Source organism: Pterocles gutturalis, unplaced genomic scaffold (assembly GCF_000699245.1).
Source record: "Pterocles gutturalis isolate BGI_N339 unplaced genomic scaffold, ASM69924v1 scaffold35925, whole genome shotgun sequence".
NCBI lineage: Eukaryota > Metazoa > Chordata > Aves > Pterocliformes > Pteroclidae > Pterocles > Pterocles gutturalis.
Window position 1 is genome coordinate 3,743 of NW_010139422.1, and position 15,807 is coordinate 19,549.

The window sequence follows — 15,807 nt, forward strand, 5'->3', positions numbered from 1 at the left end:
AAATGGAAGGAGAAACTCCTCCAGCCCGCTGCAAAGTCACACAAGCTCTCACGCCAGAGGCACAAACGAGAGCAAGACTGTTCCTTTCAACAGCAGCCTGCAAAGATGTCAACTGAAGGCAATCGTGGAATTGCAGCCTCAGAGCATGTTGCACAATACGTTGGCTGCAGCAGCAAAGCTGATTTAAGAGTTTCCGGGCCCCGGTCCACCTCCAGCTGCTCATTCGCTTTAGTGATGTGGCTTACCACACAGATCCACACACAGCTGCACCAGTATGAAGGCTGGAGTAGCAAACTGCAGCGTTGGGAGCAAAAAGAACCCCCCAGGGTGGAAAAGAAACTCAAAGAGTCTTCTCTGCTGATGCCAACGCATTACAGAGTTGTACCCTTAAGCTTCAAGTTCAACGCTAAGCTGATCCGACGACTGGCAGCTGCCACGGCTCCCCCTCCATCACACTGAGTATTCCTACCCTCCGCCTGGGCGAGCACTCAAATCCCTCTGTCAAGCATCCAACAGACACAAGAGCTGGTGCAAGAGAGGACACAGAAGCATACAAAGCTTGGTGGGGGCAGGACAGGACTGCAGCAGACGCTGTAGAACCACAACCACCCCTTGTGGTTTCACGGACCAGTCTAATCAGCACTATCAGCTTACAGCTGCATGGTGAGTCCCCAGGGGATGGATGACACCTAAGAAATAATGAAGCACAAGACATTCAGGACTTAAGAGATCAGCAGAGTGCAGAAGCTTGCAGTGAGGGCCGTGTATCTGGGACAGAAGTGAGGAGCTGGCTACACACTGAGCGCTTCAGGTTTAAGGCTAAAAGCGGAGAGGAGCTGCCTCTTTTTCAGGCACAAGCTGCATATTTGATCAAGCTGGAAAAAAAAAAAACTTTGCAAGGTAACTTGAATTAACACTTCCCCAATAAACCCTTCTACTGGGAAACTTTTGCAAAAAAAAAATCCTTTCTGAAATAAACACATCAGTACGCACTGTATCGTGGTGCTGAGTAAAACATAATACAAATTGTCCCTAGAAGATTTCTTCTACTAAAATAAATCTTTCTAAAAGTGTTCAGTAGGAAGCAGTTCAAAAATTCACGTGACTTTACCCTGTGAATCCTATTAGAAGATATATGGCTGCTTTATAGCAAATACAAAATGTACAAGCAAAAAGTAGCGAGAGTTTGGATTTCAGTTGTGTCTTTCCCCCCCCCTTTTTTTTGCCTTCTTTTGGAAAACAATTTTTAGAAGACAGAAGATAATGAATATTCTTAGTCATAAAAAGGAAAAAATATTTAGACAGCTTTTAAAAATAGTAGTACAAGAACATAATTTGGTTTGTGTTTTACAAAACAACTTATTTAGGTTTAGCAGCACGTGGCTGTATTTTCAGCTTTAGCCAACAGCACATTTCTTACAGGCCATGTCTGGAATAGTTTTTTTTATTTACATTTTAATACTTTTTTTCTTCCCCGAAAACAAAACTGAAATTAATTTCCTCCTTTTCTGAATTCAAGATCATGCTGAAAAATGTTGTGCTATCATAAGCAGGTAGGAAGTGTCTCTCTGCGTACTATACTATACTCGAGCTCTACAAATGTCATTGCAAGGGACGATGAGAGACCATAACCAATAACTCTGACTGTTAGATAACTCTGACTGCAGATAAATAGAGCTGCATATCTGAAACGGGAGGTAAACCAGGTAGCAGTAGCGATTGATATTGACAGGCTTTTCAAAGAAGAGTTTTCTTTGAGATACGACCCAGCCTAAGCATTTCCCAATCTGGTTCTCTATCTTGTCTGAAGGAATACTTCTGAACATCTTTTTCATGCAGGGATCTAAACAGTGTGCTTAAAAATTCTCATAACAGACAAATCCCTACTCACCTCTGACTTGAAAGAAGTTTCATCCTCTGAGTTCGACTCCTCCATTTCCACGGGCTTTTTGATCTCCTTGGCCTCACTTTCAGATTTTACCTTTTCCACTTTGGCATTCATCTTCTCCTTGGTTTGTTTCTTCTCTGGATATGAGGAAGACGAGGTTCTGGGAGACGTCCCTAGGATATTCTTTACCCCTTTGGAGCTACTCTTTTTTTGTTTTTTGGCACTAGGCTTTGGTGACTCCACATTGGAGGGCCTCTTGCTGGAAGACTTTAACTCCGGCTGTGGCCCACCCTTTGGAGAAGTGTTCTCCAGTTTGGTTTCCTTCACGGCCAGTTTTGGTTCCTTGAAAGCAGCTTTTGGAGGTGCCTTCTCCTCCTTAGGCAGTTTGTTCTCAGTTGGTTTTCGGGAGGAGTCCTTCAAAGGCTTGTTTTGTTCTCTTTCAAGGTCTTTGGAGGAGTTTTTACTCTCAGAGTCTTTTCTTGGCCTTTCTCTGTGCTCCTTGGTTACTTTGTGTGGCTTAGATGCCTTGCTGCTTTCCTTGCTGGCATCCTAAAATTCGGTAACAGAAACATGCAAGCGAGGTATGAAATGGAAGCTCTACACAGAATTATAAATCCCATTCTCATAAATCACATTGAAGCATTTGTTTCCTGCAGACACCCACCCACAGATGCCGAATGTACTTCTCTACCTCTGAGGTAGGTATCTAAATTTCCCAAAACTGATGGACAGAAATTGACAGTAGGTGCTTAAAAATCTACATTAGAACAAGACAAAACATGTTTCACAAATGCCTGGTCCTTTCCATGGTCTATAAAAGGAGGTCTGTAAACATCTAGAGATGCTTAGTTCAGATTTAATCTGCAGGGTTAACATCTGAAGCCAGATTAAGAGGAAACTCACTCTAGCTGCACAGGGAAAAAAAAAACAACCCAGATACTAGATTTTTTTAAGGTTACATCACATCTATGGCGAATGTAAGTTATATTTGACAAAAATACCAAATGTCCCCACAACCATAAGAGAGCCAAAGTCTCCAATATCGATTGGCATTTTATCACCCCTAATAAGAGCTTTAAGACACCACTCATTAGAGCCCTGCCCATCCTAAGAGGCAGGTACGCATGAAGGCAAAGGCGTACGTCCCTTTGGGAATTATATGTGAACTCAAAACACTTATAGAAGCGGGTCTTGCTGAGAGATGCAAACACACAGGCACCTCTGAAGGCAACCTGGCAGAAGAGAAGCAGGAGTCTCTTTAGCTACCGGCAATTTTCACCAGAGCTTGTGTCAGAGCCCTTTATTTCTGTCTGGATATCAGAATCAAATTACACTATAAAACGAATTGCTGTTAATATTTGTGACTGTTCAGGCTGATAAAATGTATGTAATCTGCTTCAAAACACATTGCTTGGGGATTGTTTCTCCTATGTAGAATTATACCAAAATAGCTTCACCATATAAGTGAAAAAAAGAAAACAAGGTTCTTGTGAAGTCTCAAGAACCAGATCCTGCAGGAAACAACCATCAAATCCTGAAATCGCTAGTTTGACCAAGCGCAGCATATTTTACGTTCTTTACACCACTACCCAAAGCAGTGCTAATGACAGAGGAAGTGCTGACTCTCTACTCAGCCTTGCTGCTACAAGATGCAAGGACTTAGAGTACAGCTTTACATGACGGACAGGGAAAGATCCACATAATTCATCCTCAGCATCAAGGATACAAGTCAGAACAATTGGAGAAGACTTTATTCAACTTTATCTGCTATAGCAGATCAGGAGGAAGATGTGGTTCACCAAAAATTCCCAGTCTTGGACATTTTCAAAATTTCTGGCAAATCATAAAAAGGCCTCCGAAATGAGGGTAAGTTCCAGATGCTTAACTAGTGAACTACAGAGTACAAGGAAGGTTTCAGAATTCGAAGCAGCTAGAAACAGCTGCTGAACAAGCTCTTAGCAGCAAGTCCTGAAGGACTTCTTCACCTCAGGATGACCCAAAAGCATGCTTCACTGACCTTTGACCCATGGGATGGTTTGGTCTTCTTGGGATCAGAGAAGGCAGAGAGCGGTATTGTGGGCAACATCGGATAATCGGGACTTGGCCTTGAAACAGCTTCTGCTCCTTCTGGCATTACCATTACCTAGTAATAAAGATGAGAAGAATTATGTACGAGTAAAGTCGCATGGACTATTAACACATAATTATGTTAAGTCACTTGCTTAATTAACACACTATTATTCATCTTGGGAATGTTTTTTCTCCTGCTTAAAACCATAAAAAGATATTGTCTAGGTAATGCTCAGTTTCAAGGCAACTCCACAAATAAAGAACATTAAAACCAGAAAAAAAAAAAATGAAAGGCAACACGCAATATCAAGTATCACTCCCAAAGGGAACACCAATATTCTGAGCACAAGCAGGCAATAAAGCTCTGGACAAGAACTGTGTGTTCTGCTGCAAATACTCTTATTCTGCAAAAGGGCAGCAAGTTAAATCTGGAAGGAGTGAGCAAGGCTTCATCAATTTAGGAGAAGCTGAATTCACTCAGGAAACAAAAAAGGAAAAAAGCTGGCCTTGGGTCTCTCCCTTGACAAGATCTTAACACCAACCGCTGAGCTCCATGAAACACTTTCCTTCTTACCTCCCCTCTATTCTGTCAGAATAATCCTGGCGAAATTTTCCACTAGATGAACGGCATCGAAGGTTATTCACAGATGAAACACCTCAATCCATAAGGAATACAATAATATACTATGAAAATCCTAGAAAGCAAATGATGTTTGAACCAACCTACAGCTGAAATAAGCCCCTTCCTCTTTGTGCCCAAGACAGAAAAGCGCTGGCACACCAAGGGAGATCTGGACAGATCAGCTTGGAATACTTGCCACTCCTGAGATTTCCTGGCAACAAACTTCCCCACAACTTTTTTTATTTTTTCAGGCTAGAAACATGTTTTTTCAGAAGAAAATTTTGACAGCAATTAAGACCATCTTGAATGAAGTCCTTGAACAGAACGTAACTATACATTACTATATATGGAGGTGTCTCAGAATAAAGTCATAACATTCTCTCTGGTTAAAACCTTCGTGCACTTTGTGGCTTGTCCTCATTTGCCTAGTGCTTGTGGTTATTTGGGAATCACTTCTTTAATCTATCACTGCATATTACTTTCCCAGAAGTAAGAGTTTGTCCACTGTAGCAACCCATATCTTATTGTCCCTTCAAGAGTATATCTATTTTTTTTTCCTCCCACACCAATTTCACTCTACATTCTAACACTTTCCCTTAATTTTTTATTAACTAAGCCCCAAGCAGCTGACCTTGGGTTTAGAGGACATTTATTGACCAGGAAGTGCTCAGTATTCAACTTCCCTGTGGTAAAAACGAGTAAGGAACAGACTGGAAGCCTCTCCCTTTTCTTGAGCTTTTCTACACTGATACAGCTCAAGACACGAGGAAGGTCACAGATAACTGCAGCAGCCTGATGGACAGCTCACAACATCCACAGCAGATCTCCATTTTCAGAGCGGTTTTAGCACTTTGATATTAATGGTCACGTTTAAAATGAAGTGCCACCAACCACACAAGTAACGGTTTAGCTGTGCTTCAAGCGCTGTAGTCGTATAACCAGGAATATAAATTGGCTGGGTCATCCTTTAGATGAGAGTAGAAACCAGCAGCCTGCTGGGCTGCAGCTAAAAAGAAAGCCCAGAGCAAAAAGAGATCAGCTAGACATTTTAACAGAACCTCCTAAGATCTCCAGTCCCTTTGGCACTTACCCCTCCAGCTTTAATGAGCTTGCGTCTGAATTCCTTGGTGGGGTTGTTGAAAGTCAGTTTCTCACAACGAAGGTGGTTCACAGGTGGATTTCCCTCCAAATTTAAGAACAGGTCGTATGTGAAACAAACCTTTTTCGGCTCCTCCTAAAAAACAAGACAGACTTTGGGAAAACGGAAGAAGTTTGGCAAGCACACTGAGTCAGAGGAGTCAAACAGTCACTCCTGAAAATCTCAAATAAACCACTAACTGCTGCATTCACAGAGGTTTTTGTTATGAGATCAGAGAGACAGAAATTAAACTATTTGTGCCTGAAGTTACCATGCCATTCAGAAACTCAGGCACGGCTTTTCACTGGAAAAGCGACGCACGGCCAAGGATACCGACTGACCATTGTCGAAAGCCGTTCAAGTCTTCCTAGGAAAGCAGATTCCAGGCTTTATGCACTATTCTGTTTTCACTGAAATTCACATCCTATCTCCTTTGGGAAGCAAGTGAACTACAAGTATCAATATTAAGAAAAGCATAATCCTTTATTTAGAGAAGGAACAACTTCTGAACTCACAGGATCTCCGCGGGTACTGAGCAAAGATTAAACGCAATGGTAAAAAGGACGCCTTGTTTTGTAAAATCCTTTTCAATATGCATATTGCAGGGCCTGAAAGGGAAGATATCCTAGGCTTTTGAACTTTCCAAGGGCACTTTCACTGAAGAAATCCGGAGTTTGTATGCATGTTGGGGATCATCCGCGCCTCACTGGTTTTGTTCCACCTGCTGCAGGAGCACAGCAACCACTCTGCGTTTGCAGTACAGAATGGAAGAAACCTCTTCCTTTTTTTTTTTTTTCCCCTCCTGAAATTGCAAATATTGCAGACTACTTGTGTATTACAAATATCGATAGGATATTTCCTGCTTTTATCTTGCATTTCAAGATGAAAACTCCAAACGTGGCAAAGCAGACTCTCCTGCAAGCCACCCGGAGCCTCACAGTACATTCAGTATTTACACGAATGCATCCCACATGCCTCATTCAATGCGCAACATCAAGCAGCTGCACAGCAGTCTTCCACAATTCATATCCAGCAGCTCGATTTCCTGGTGTAGTCACATTGTTGTACGGGAACAGATGCCGCAGGCTTCTAGCCCAAGCCATTAGATTTTGCTGAAAATAGGTTGAAGCGTCAAACGGCTTCAGACCACACTGATCCCTGCTGTTTGCTTGGTGGATACTAACGTCGCTAAAGCAGCCATTTCTTGTACAAACTATACCTCTAATAAAATAAAAAGTGCAGTGACCACACCTGGTTTACATCAAAATCAGTGACCTAAGCCCACCTCGGAGCCAAGGTCTTGGGTCCTAACTCCCCAGACAGGGGAAGGCAGACATCGCAGCACTAGAATTGTCTCCCATTAACACGCAGGAACATGCTACCAACACGAGGGGCTTCAGACCCTCTTTTGGAAAAGTCCTGAAGAATCCAAGCACCCTTGAAAGGATTTGATGTCTACTAAAACACATGAATGGGAAGAAAAAGAAAAATACTTGTAAAAATACATTGCCTTGTCATTTTCCTCTTTTCTACGACCGTTCTCATTAACTGCATCATTAGCGAGCTCTGCATGTGTGTGCTTACCCTGGAGTTCAAACAGCAGCTCCAGAGGGTCCCTCAAAGTCTAATAAACTGAAATGAAGGACGAATAGAAATCCAAATGTGGGCTACGAATGGTTTCTAAAATGCTTTTCCTGGTTTACAACATTGAATAAATTGATCTTGGATATATTAGCAAAAGCAGGCTTTAGTCAAAAGCTCTTACGCCATCGCGTCATCAGAGCTCTGCTTTGTCATTTGCCTGGTTGCTTCCCGAGCAGGAGAGGAGCAGCAGATTCATTTCGCTTTTATCTCAGGTATCCCATTTTTTACATAGACTCTAAGCATCAGAGAACCTCCCAAATATTTATCGTACCTCTGTCGACAAGCTTCCACTTTTTGTAAAATTAACACAGTTTTTCAATGTGATTTTTCTCCAACTCTGAGATCACGACTGCCCTGGGAACCGAGTCCTAGCCGAGCACCATGATCATTAAAATATCCTTTGTATCATCTCAGGCCATCTGAAGCCCCCCATCCAAGCGAATAGCTAAGATTACAGCACTTCTAAAAGAAGGAGTACAAAAGTCTTAAAGCAAAAAGCTGCAAATAAACATTCTTTCCTTTACTGCCTACACTGACAGCTAATGATTACAGCTCGAGACACTCCAAAGCTTAACCCATCCGGTCCTCCCTAAAAGGTTCTTCCCTCCCACCAACCATCAAGGGGGGGGGGGGGGGGGGAAGGGAATAAAAAAAAGAAAACCAAGCAAAATCTCCCTCAATTGACCTGGACCTACACATCCCCTGGCTTTAAACGGAAAGCCACACTGAATCCACAGTGCCGCACTTCAAAGCCTTTCTAAATAACACCTTGGGATCTACACATCCTGCTGCCTGGAGCTGCAATGGAGGGTCGGGGCTTTTACACCCTGCGGACTTAGGTCCAGGCAGCCTGTTTTCATACTGCAACACCACTTTACATCCTCCTGTTTGAGAAGCAACTATGTGGGCAAGCCAATATCACCCTTAGATGATTCCACCTTCTGATATTCAACCCTTGATGTCGATAAGTAAAACTGAAAACAAGAAAGACTTATTTTCTGTGGATATTTATTGCTCTCCAAGACCGTAAGCTTTTCTAAAGGGCCTTACTTCCAGGAAAGGCTTTGGAAAGGATGGATCACATCCATTTGTAGCTGGTAGATATTGCGGTTATTCAGATGAAAATGCACTGCTCAGTTTGGACACGAAATGGTTAACCTGCTTAACCTTGCTCTCTCAGCAAGCCACCTTAGAACCTCAGTTTATATCTGCCCCTTAAATCTCTTCATGCCAGAGAAGTAAGCCAGAAGTGCGTACCACAAAGCTAGGGCCACTTTTATTTGCAGCCGCTGTAAATTCCACCCCGTGAATCCCCCTACTCCACCTCCAGTCTCCAAAGCTGAGCACATTACACTTTATTGTTACTGTTTTCCAGCTTCCTGCCTGCCGCTGCGCTGTTACCAACACTGGAGTTGCTTTATTTTCCTTCTGAGTTCTGAAGTAACGGGTTAAAGTTCTTCTGGCACTTTTCGTAAGAGGAGGAATTTTTCAAAGTCTTTTGTTAAAATTTCCTTGTCCTGTTTTTAAGGCAGGGTGTGCCCTTTGCCACTTAAACACAAATCAAAAGAATTTCACTGGTAGCATGCGCATAAAGCTCATAAATCACTTTTAGAAAGCCATAAAACAAAATTATCTACAAAAATCTAGCACACCAAGGAAGCAGGCTCATGGTTATTCAATAACTCTAACATCTAACACGACTTCCCTTTTGCCATAGATCCAGCCTGACAGAGTCATTTATCCGTAACTGCTTCATAACGTCTCTATAAATGAAACCCCCTTTCCAGGCTTGAACAACCCGTTTGACTAGTCTTCCACTCCGCTTCCAGACAAGACATTTAAAAGCAAATAGCCCAATATTCATTTTTAAAACAAGTACCCAGTACATTACACTCTGCTAACAAGTCCATAAAACACCCTTCTCTTTTTTGAGTTTCTACAGGGTTGAGTAAAATAACAGAGAACAACATTTTTGGAACTCTCCCCCATCTCAAGCCTATTACTTAATTTGAAAATTAGGAAAATATTCTCCCTGCAGGCATTTAATAATCTACTAGCTCTTACAAATAGAAGGTAGGATGCTGGCATGGCTAGAGAAGCTGCTGAATTCGACCACGCTCCCCTGCCAGGCGCTGCAGTCTCTGCACCATACGGAGATGCCCATCAACGTGCCCCGCTGAACGGCTGCTGAAACACACAGTTTTGGCCGGGAAAACAGTCTGTTCAGATAGAAGAATGGGTAAGCTGATAATATGTATTAATTTATGACAGAAAATGGTGTTAAAAAAAAAAAAATCCACCACTCAGCAGCAGCACAAAAGAAAGCGCTGCGGGTTGGGCAAGTAAAACGATACAAGAAACCTAAAAAAGTGAGCGACAAATGCTTCCACTTAAAGGCTGGAGAAAATGCCAAGTTTTACTCCACCTTTCACAACTTCCAGAAACACTGAATAAATACTAATAGGTTGAATCTACTCCTCCTTTCCTCAAACCTGTGCAGACCTGGCCCCAACAATGCAGCAATTTGTTAAGTAAAATCAAACGTCTCACGCAAACACGGGCCCTTCAGCAACCTTCCTGAGGAGTGTCTCCCAAGCCAACACCTTCCCGACGGCACAGTCCTGACAACTGATTCGCATTGATCTCCAAGTTTCACCTGCCACCATATGTGCAACCCACGTACAGTGTCTCCACTGAGTTTCTACTTTGAAACACAAATAATTTTTCCCTTCTCCATCATCTTTCTATATATTGTATATATCACGCCTATAAATATTGCAGAAGGGGTAAAACACGCAGGTTTTTATTTTGAACCTAACTGGAAAAATCAGATTCCTCTGCCTTCTTCGCTTTTCACTAATAGAAAAAGCCCGAGTTACACGTATCCATTATGTAAAGACTGGAAGGTTTTTATCTCCAGCATGGAAACTGGAAGCTAGTATCTTTAAACAGACTTTAATACAACAGCTTATCCATGTCGCATTAATATCACCTGCCTGAAATCGGAATAGCATGAAAGTATACGAGACCTTGAGCTTTTGTTGCGGGGAGAGAGGAGTGTTGATCTAATTTGATTAGGATGCAAAAAAAATTGAACGGGATCAATATCAAAGTCCTACCTGTACTACAGCCTCCAGATGACAACGTACGCCACTCTAAGAGATGCGTTTGGGGACAACAATGAAGCCATGGAAAATGCCTCAAGACAGTTGAAATGGAGAGGGGGAGAGCGAAGGGGAAAAGCAGTAGAAAAACAGCAACGCATTTATTGTACCCAGTTTGTATTGATTCGAGCACCAGAAGCCACTAGCAGCAGCTCTCATTACAGGAAGGAACACAAAGGATTGAAAAAACAAAAATAGCGCGCTAACATTTGTAGCCCAACAATCCCAAATGATCCACTATCATTAGCCAACAGGGCTTTCAAAAGCCCCATCCTTCCACACGCTGAGCCCCTGCCATTTGTTTCCAGGCTCGGTTACAGAGGCAAAGGCTCTAGCAGGACACAGATATCAAACGCAGCCGCGAGTCCTGGGGGCCGTACAGACGGATCGACAAACTTCAGCAATATTCAAAATATATATATTCAGTAATTCAAACGACAAGACTGAGAAAGCACCTGAGTGAGGAGCTGAGTTACAGCACAGGAAGGACAAACGCACGCCACCAAGGCGTAACTGTGTCCGTAGAGGATAAGAACAGGCTCTTGCACCTTTGTTAATACTCTGCTGACGCTTCCCTGACAGAAAGGCACCAAGAGCTTCCGTGGGGCTGACAGCACTGAGCCTCCTACACCAACCAGACAACAACCACAAAAAGGGAGTACGCCAGCACAAAGAGTTATCGGGCAGTTTTATGCAAAGTTGCCTTAAAAAAAAAATCCCTGAAGCTCATGAAAAACATTCTTAAGTAAAACTGTTCCTTAGCAGTGAACAGGCCCATGTTCCTTAGCCAAAGCAAAGAGTACACTGGCTCTCACAACCACTATTTTTCATCCTGGTAACAAATTAGAACAGGGGAAGGAAACAGCTACGAAAGGAGGCTTAAACTGTGGAAAAAAAATAATTTCAGCCAACCATGGCAAAGATCAACCTCCAGTAATTACTTCACTCTCTCTTCTTTAAATCCTCTCTCTTCTCACCTTCACAAAGAACAAATCCCCAAGCTTCTGCAACTCGTTTCAACTGAGAGGACACACATCAACAAAAACACGTTGGAATGTAGGGAGCATATGGCCAGAAAGAGCCATCCGACTCCTCCTGCCCAGCCACCTACGAAACAGCATTTCCTACCCAATTCCAGAATCAATCCGTAACATCTACTTGAAAAGAGTTATTCAAGGATGAGTCCCAAATGCTGCAATCAGTTCAGGCAAATTCAGAACAATACATGCTCCACAAACAACAGCTGATCCCCACCAGTGTCAACAGGTTTGCAGAGATCAGAGTGAACATATGGTCCCAAAGTTGTGAAGACTTATTTATTTGGTGCTCTAATGCCACATCCGTTAATGCAGGAGAAAACAGGCTGTATCCTAAGCCTCTGACATCCCTCCTCCTTCTTTTTCCCAATCTTTGAAATTTCTACTATATCCCAATCTTTACTTATTTTTTTTGTCTTTGCATCTCTGTCTTTGCAGAAGTATTTACCTCTTACACATCCTTCAACAGCACTTACTGAAAGGAATCTTAGCTCTTAATATTTCAAGATGGCATTGTCACCGGGCAATAGTGGTCAGAGGAGCCAAAATCTTCACATCATCAGGCAGCTTCTAAGCTTCCAGCGATCACAAGTACCATGCTTAACGTCCAAATGTGCAGAGAATATCACATCCAATGACATAAGGATGGAAAAATTACTTTTAAGCAGTAAAAGCAAACTTCAAACAACTTCAGGATAGCTCACGTATTTCAAGTTCGTGGCTGAACCTGGGAACACATCTCTGTTCAAATGATGTGCTGGGAGACAGCAGCTATCATGTTCTCCCTCAACCACTTCTTACCCCAATTTAATAACAGGGGGGTGCTGTCTGGAACACCTTAATTAGTCAATTCATCAATCAGCTTAAAAGTGGAAAAGAACTTCTCCATAATGCACGCATCTAAAAAAAACAGGGCAAAGATGTGCATTTTGAAAATTTGTAGTTTTGAAAGCAAGCGTGCAACTAAACCTCTTTTCCTGTTAATTTTTCACATTTCTGCAGACCAAAATGCCAAAACCAAACCGCCTTCTCCTAAATTAACTGCTACTTCCATTGTTTCCCCTCAGAACAGAGACCACCTATTTCCCTTATTTATAAAAGCCGTCCTACAACAACTATGCAGTCACATGTTTGGAGAAACAATGAGAAGCGATGACCCCAGTGGGTGTGAAACCAAGTTAGATTCAGAAAAGCTGCCAGTTCCATATTCTGCGAGGAGCACGTGAATATAAGGGACAGCGAGAAAGCAAGCATATGAACGCAGTCGCTGCAAACAAGCGCACCTACAAAAAAAAAATACAAGACAGGTAGAAGTGAGAGAGAAAAATCTCTGAGGACTGGTGAAAGACAAAGCCATCGGAGACCTGCAGGGAAAAGGCAAAAGTGAGAGAAGACTAGACGAAGAAAGGAAAAAGTGAGGGTAAGGGTAGAAACAAAACATAGTTCACTCATCAGTCATTTGAGATTCCTCTTACAAGAAATCAGCGTGGACAAGTTGACATTTTTTGGTCAGGAATGTAAAGGTAGATTTTAAACCTGAATTAAGCCAACACGCAGTGCAGATGAAGAGTTTCCTGATTTCCATCCAAAACCTCAGAAAAGCCACCAGAAGTCAAACTACTTTTACACGTTTGAAGTTTTTTTTTTTTTTGCATTCAAGTCGCAGTTTTCAGTGTTTGCCAAAAAAAAGCTGCTTCTATCACCAACTTCCATCCCCTCCCCTCTAACTGCCATTTCTCTTCACATCCTTTTCGTTTACCCCACCTACCCAAAAGAAAGCTGTGGGCAAAACGTTCCCAGGTTTAGAAGACAAGTCTTCTTGTGGTTCAGTCTCACTATTTGGCTTTTTACTCAGAGTCATAAAGTGGGGTAGGCCAAAAAACCAAACGAAACCATCAATTATTCACAAATGACACCATCAGGAGAGGATACTGTGCTAGGCAGGGGCAAGGAGGAAACGACACACACGTGTTAGTGGGGAGTACAATGGGAAGGATGCTGGGAAGCTGAAGGGAATGAGGTTGTTATATGTGATATATGTTACGTGTGTTATATGGAGGGTCCGGGGGGTGGGGGTAAGGGCATACATTATAGCGATGTGGCTTAATGGGCACATTTTAGTTTATCTAGGTTTTGTCTTAGGGATAATAAACAGAACAGTATTTTTTTAAATTTAAGTAGTAATCAAACCCAGAAAGATTCAGTATTCATGTTTAACAAAACAATTTAACTGAGTCAATACAAACGCAAGAGCCCAAATCCCTGTTTTCATAACCTCCTCCGAGTCATGTAGCATGCGACCTCTGTGGTAAGGCTTAAAGCAAGCAACAAATCTCATTTTTTAACTTTTATATACTTGTTGGCAATGCATCTTAAGATTTAAAATATTTAGTGTTTTCTTTTTGGAAGAGTACTGAATCAGAGTGACAATATTTTTAACATAGCTGTAAATACCTGTCCTATATACGCACGTTTGTCTTTATTTTATACCTGTACAGTTAATTTAACAAGATTGCAAATATTAAAAATTGATTTTTTAATATATTGCTAGTCAATATAGTATTTACAAATGTTTACAAAATCAGTGACTTATATTTACTTCCCTATTTGCATCAAATATTTTAAATTGCTTTAATATTATCCATGCTAGAGAAGCTTGTTACGAGCGGTACAATCTCTGTTCGGAATCTCTAGGACCATCACACTGTCCTGATATTACCTTTCTATACAATTCCATTTCTGCCAAAAGCTTTCTTTTGAAGTCTGGCAGGAGCTTCCAACTCCCAGTTAAATTCTATTTATTAGACTAATAAAAAACACACACATAAACCAGTCACATAATTTAGAGTCTTTCTGTCAGGCAGTTTCAGGGTCTGGCACAGCTCAAAACAATTAGAAGACCAGAAATCAGATTCTACCTTATTTTTGAAGTGCACTTCAATGGGCATAATGAAGCCTGCGTAGCCAGACTCCTCCACTTTGTAAGGGGGCTCCTTGCACACTGAAAAGAGAACAGACAAATGTTAACTTTGAATATAACAGAACTTAATCTGAGCCAAAAAGGAGTTGCAAGATGAGAAACGGGCCTCTGACAACTCAGGACACATTTAAAACACTGACCTTTGGGAAAAAACAAAATAAGATGGTGGTCACAGGCTTAGTAAAGAACATGAAAATCTGTTCTTAGCTCCTCCCATGGAAAGGAAACATAAAACACTCCATGCCAGAGCCTCCGTGAGATTCTTCCCCCCCTTTTGCAGTGAGATACAATTACATTTCCGCGCTGTTCCACAACAATGCAAACTGCCAGTTAAAGCTGCCTGGCAAAAAAAAGGTGAAGAACCAAAAGGTGGGAATTGGAACAGTACGGAAAAGTAAAATTTACTTTGATACCCATATTTATTCATCAAAACACTATACCATGCAACCAGATTTATTTTTTTTTTTCCTTGAAATGCTCTCCTGCAATGCTCAATCTTCTTAATTACGTAACAGCCATACTACAAGCTGCTTCATCCAAACCTCGTAACAAACCTGAAGGGCAGGTAAGCACTGCTATTTATTTCACATACCAGGAAACGGAGAAAGGTTAAACAGTTTGCCGCTAAGGTCACAGCGCTGCTTACTGCAGACACATCGATTACAAAAGTTAATCGCTTCTAAGAAATTAATCTACGTGCTTCTTGCCTCAGTTCCTACCTGTTGTATCTTCATGCTACTGAATCCTTCCCATCTTCTACCACTGCGTTTCAGCATAGCGATAGCTGGCTCAAAGGATTCTAGGATCATTTATTTGGCCATGACACAGCCATACATAACAGCTGCCAGAAGCAACGCAAGACCTACACAGATATTCTCCCTTTCAGGAACCAGATGCACTCGCATATAATTTATGTACAACAATATATGTAAATAAAGTCAATTAAGTAATTAGAGGAATTCAGTGCAAATCTTTTTTCTTTCTCTAAAGAATTCCAAGTAATTAGTACGATTAGGAAACAGTACCTCAAACATAAAAAGCACACAAACTATTGTCCTTTAATGGAGATATATCATCCCCAGCTCTAAGCACTTCAACCATCATAAAGCTACTAGAAAGCAGTACTCTAAATTCAGCTGTTAAAAAAGAGCATATCTAAAAATAATATCTCTAGACTTGCTTTAACTTGAATTTCATATTAGAACCCTATCACTTAGGGGAAAAAGCCCGAAACCAAAAAGCAATGCCAATGTGGCAGCAGGAA

At 41.7% G+C, this 15,807-nt stretch overlaps 1 protein-coding gene across 1 annotated transcript in view; it reads right to left on the reverse strand.

The window, feature by feature from the left end:
• MLLT1 (myeloid/lymphoid or mixed-lineage leukemia (trithorax homolog, Drosophila); translocated to, 1) overlaps positions 1-15,807 on the reverse strand; it is a gene marked incomplete at both ends in the record, with an annotated part of 20,261 nt that overhangs the window by 2,823 nt on the left and 1,631 nt on the right. The window contains 4 exons of the mRNA XM_010083342.1: positions 1,892-2,437; positions 3,906-4,031; positions 5,671-5,814; positions 14,482-14,564. Coding sequence (XP_010081644.1) covers positions 1,892-2,437; positions 3,906-4,031; positions 5,671-5,814; positions 14,482-14,564 — 899 coding nt within the window. The remainder of the gene's footprint in view (positions 1-1,891; positions 2,438-3,905; positions 4,032-5,670; positions 5,815-14,481; positions 14,565-15,807) is intronic.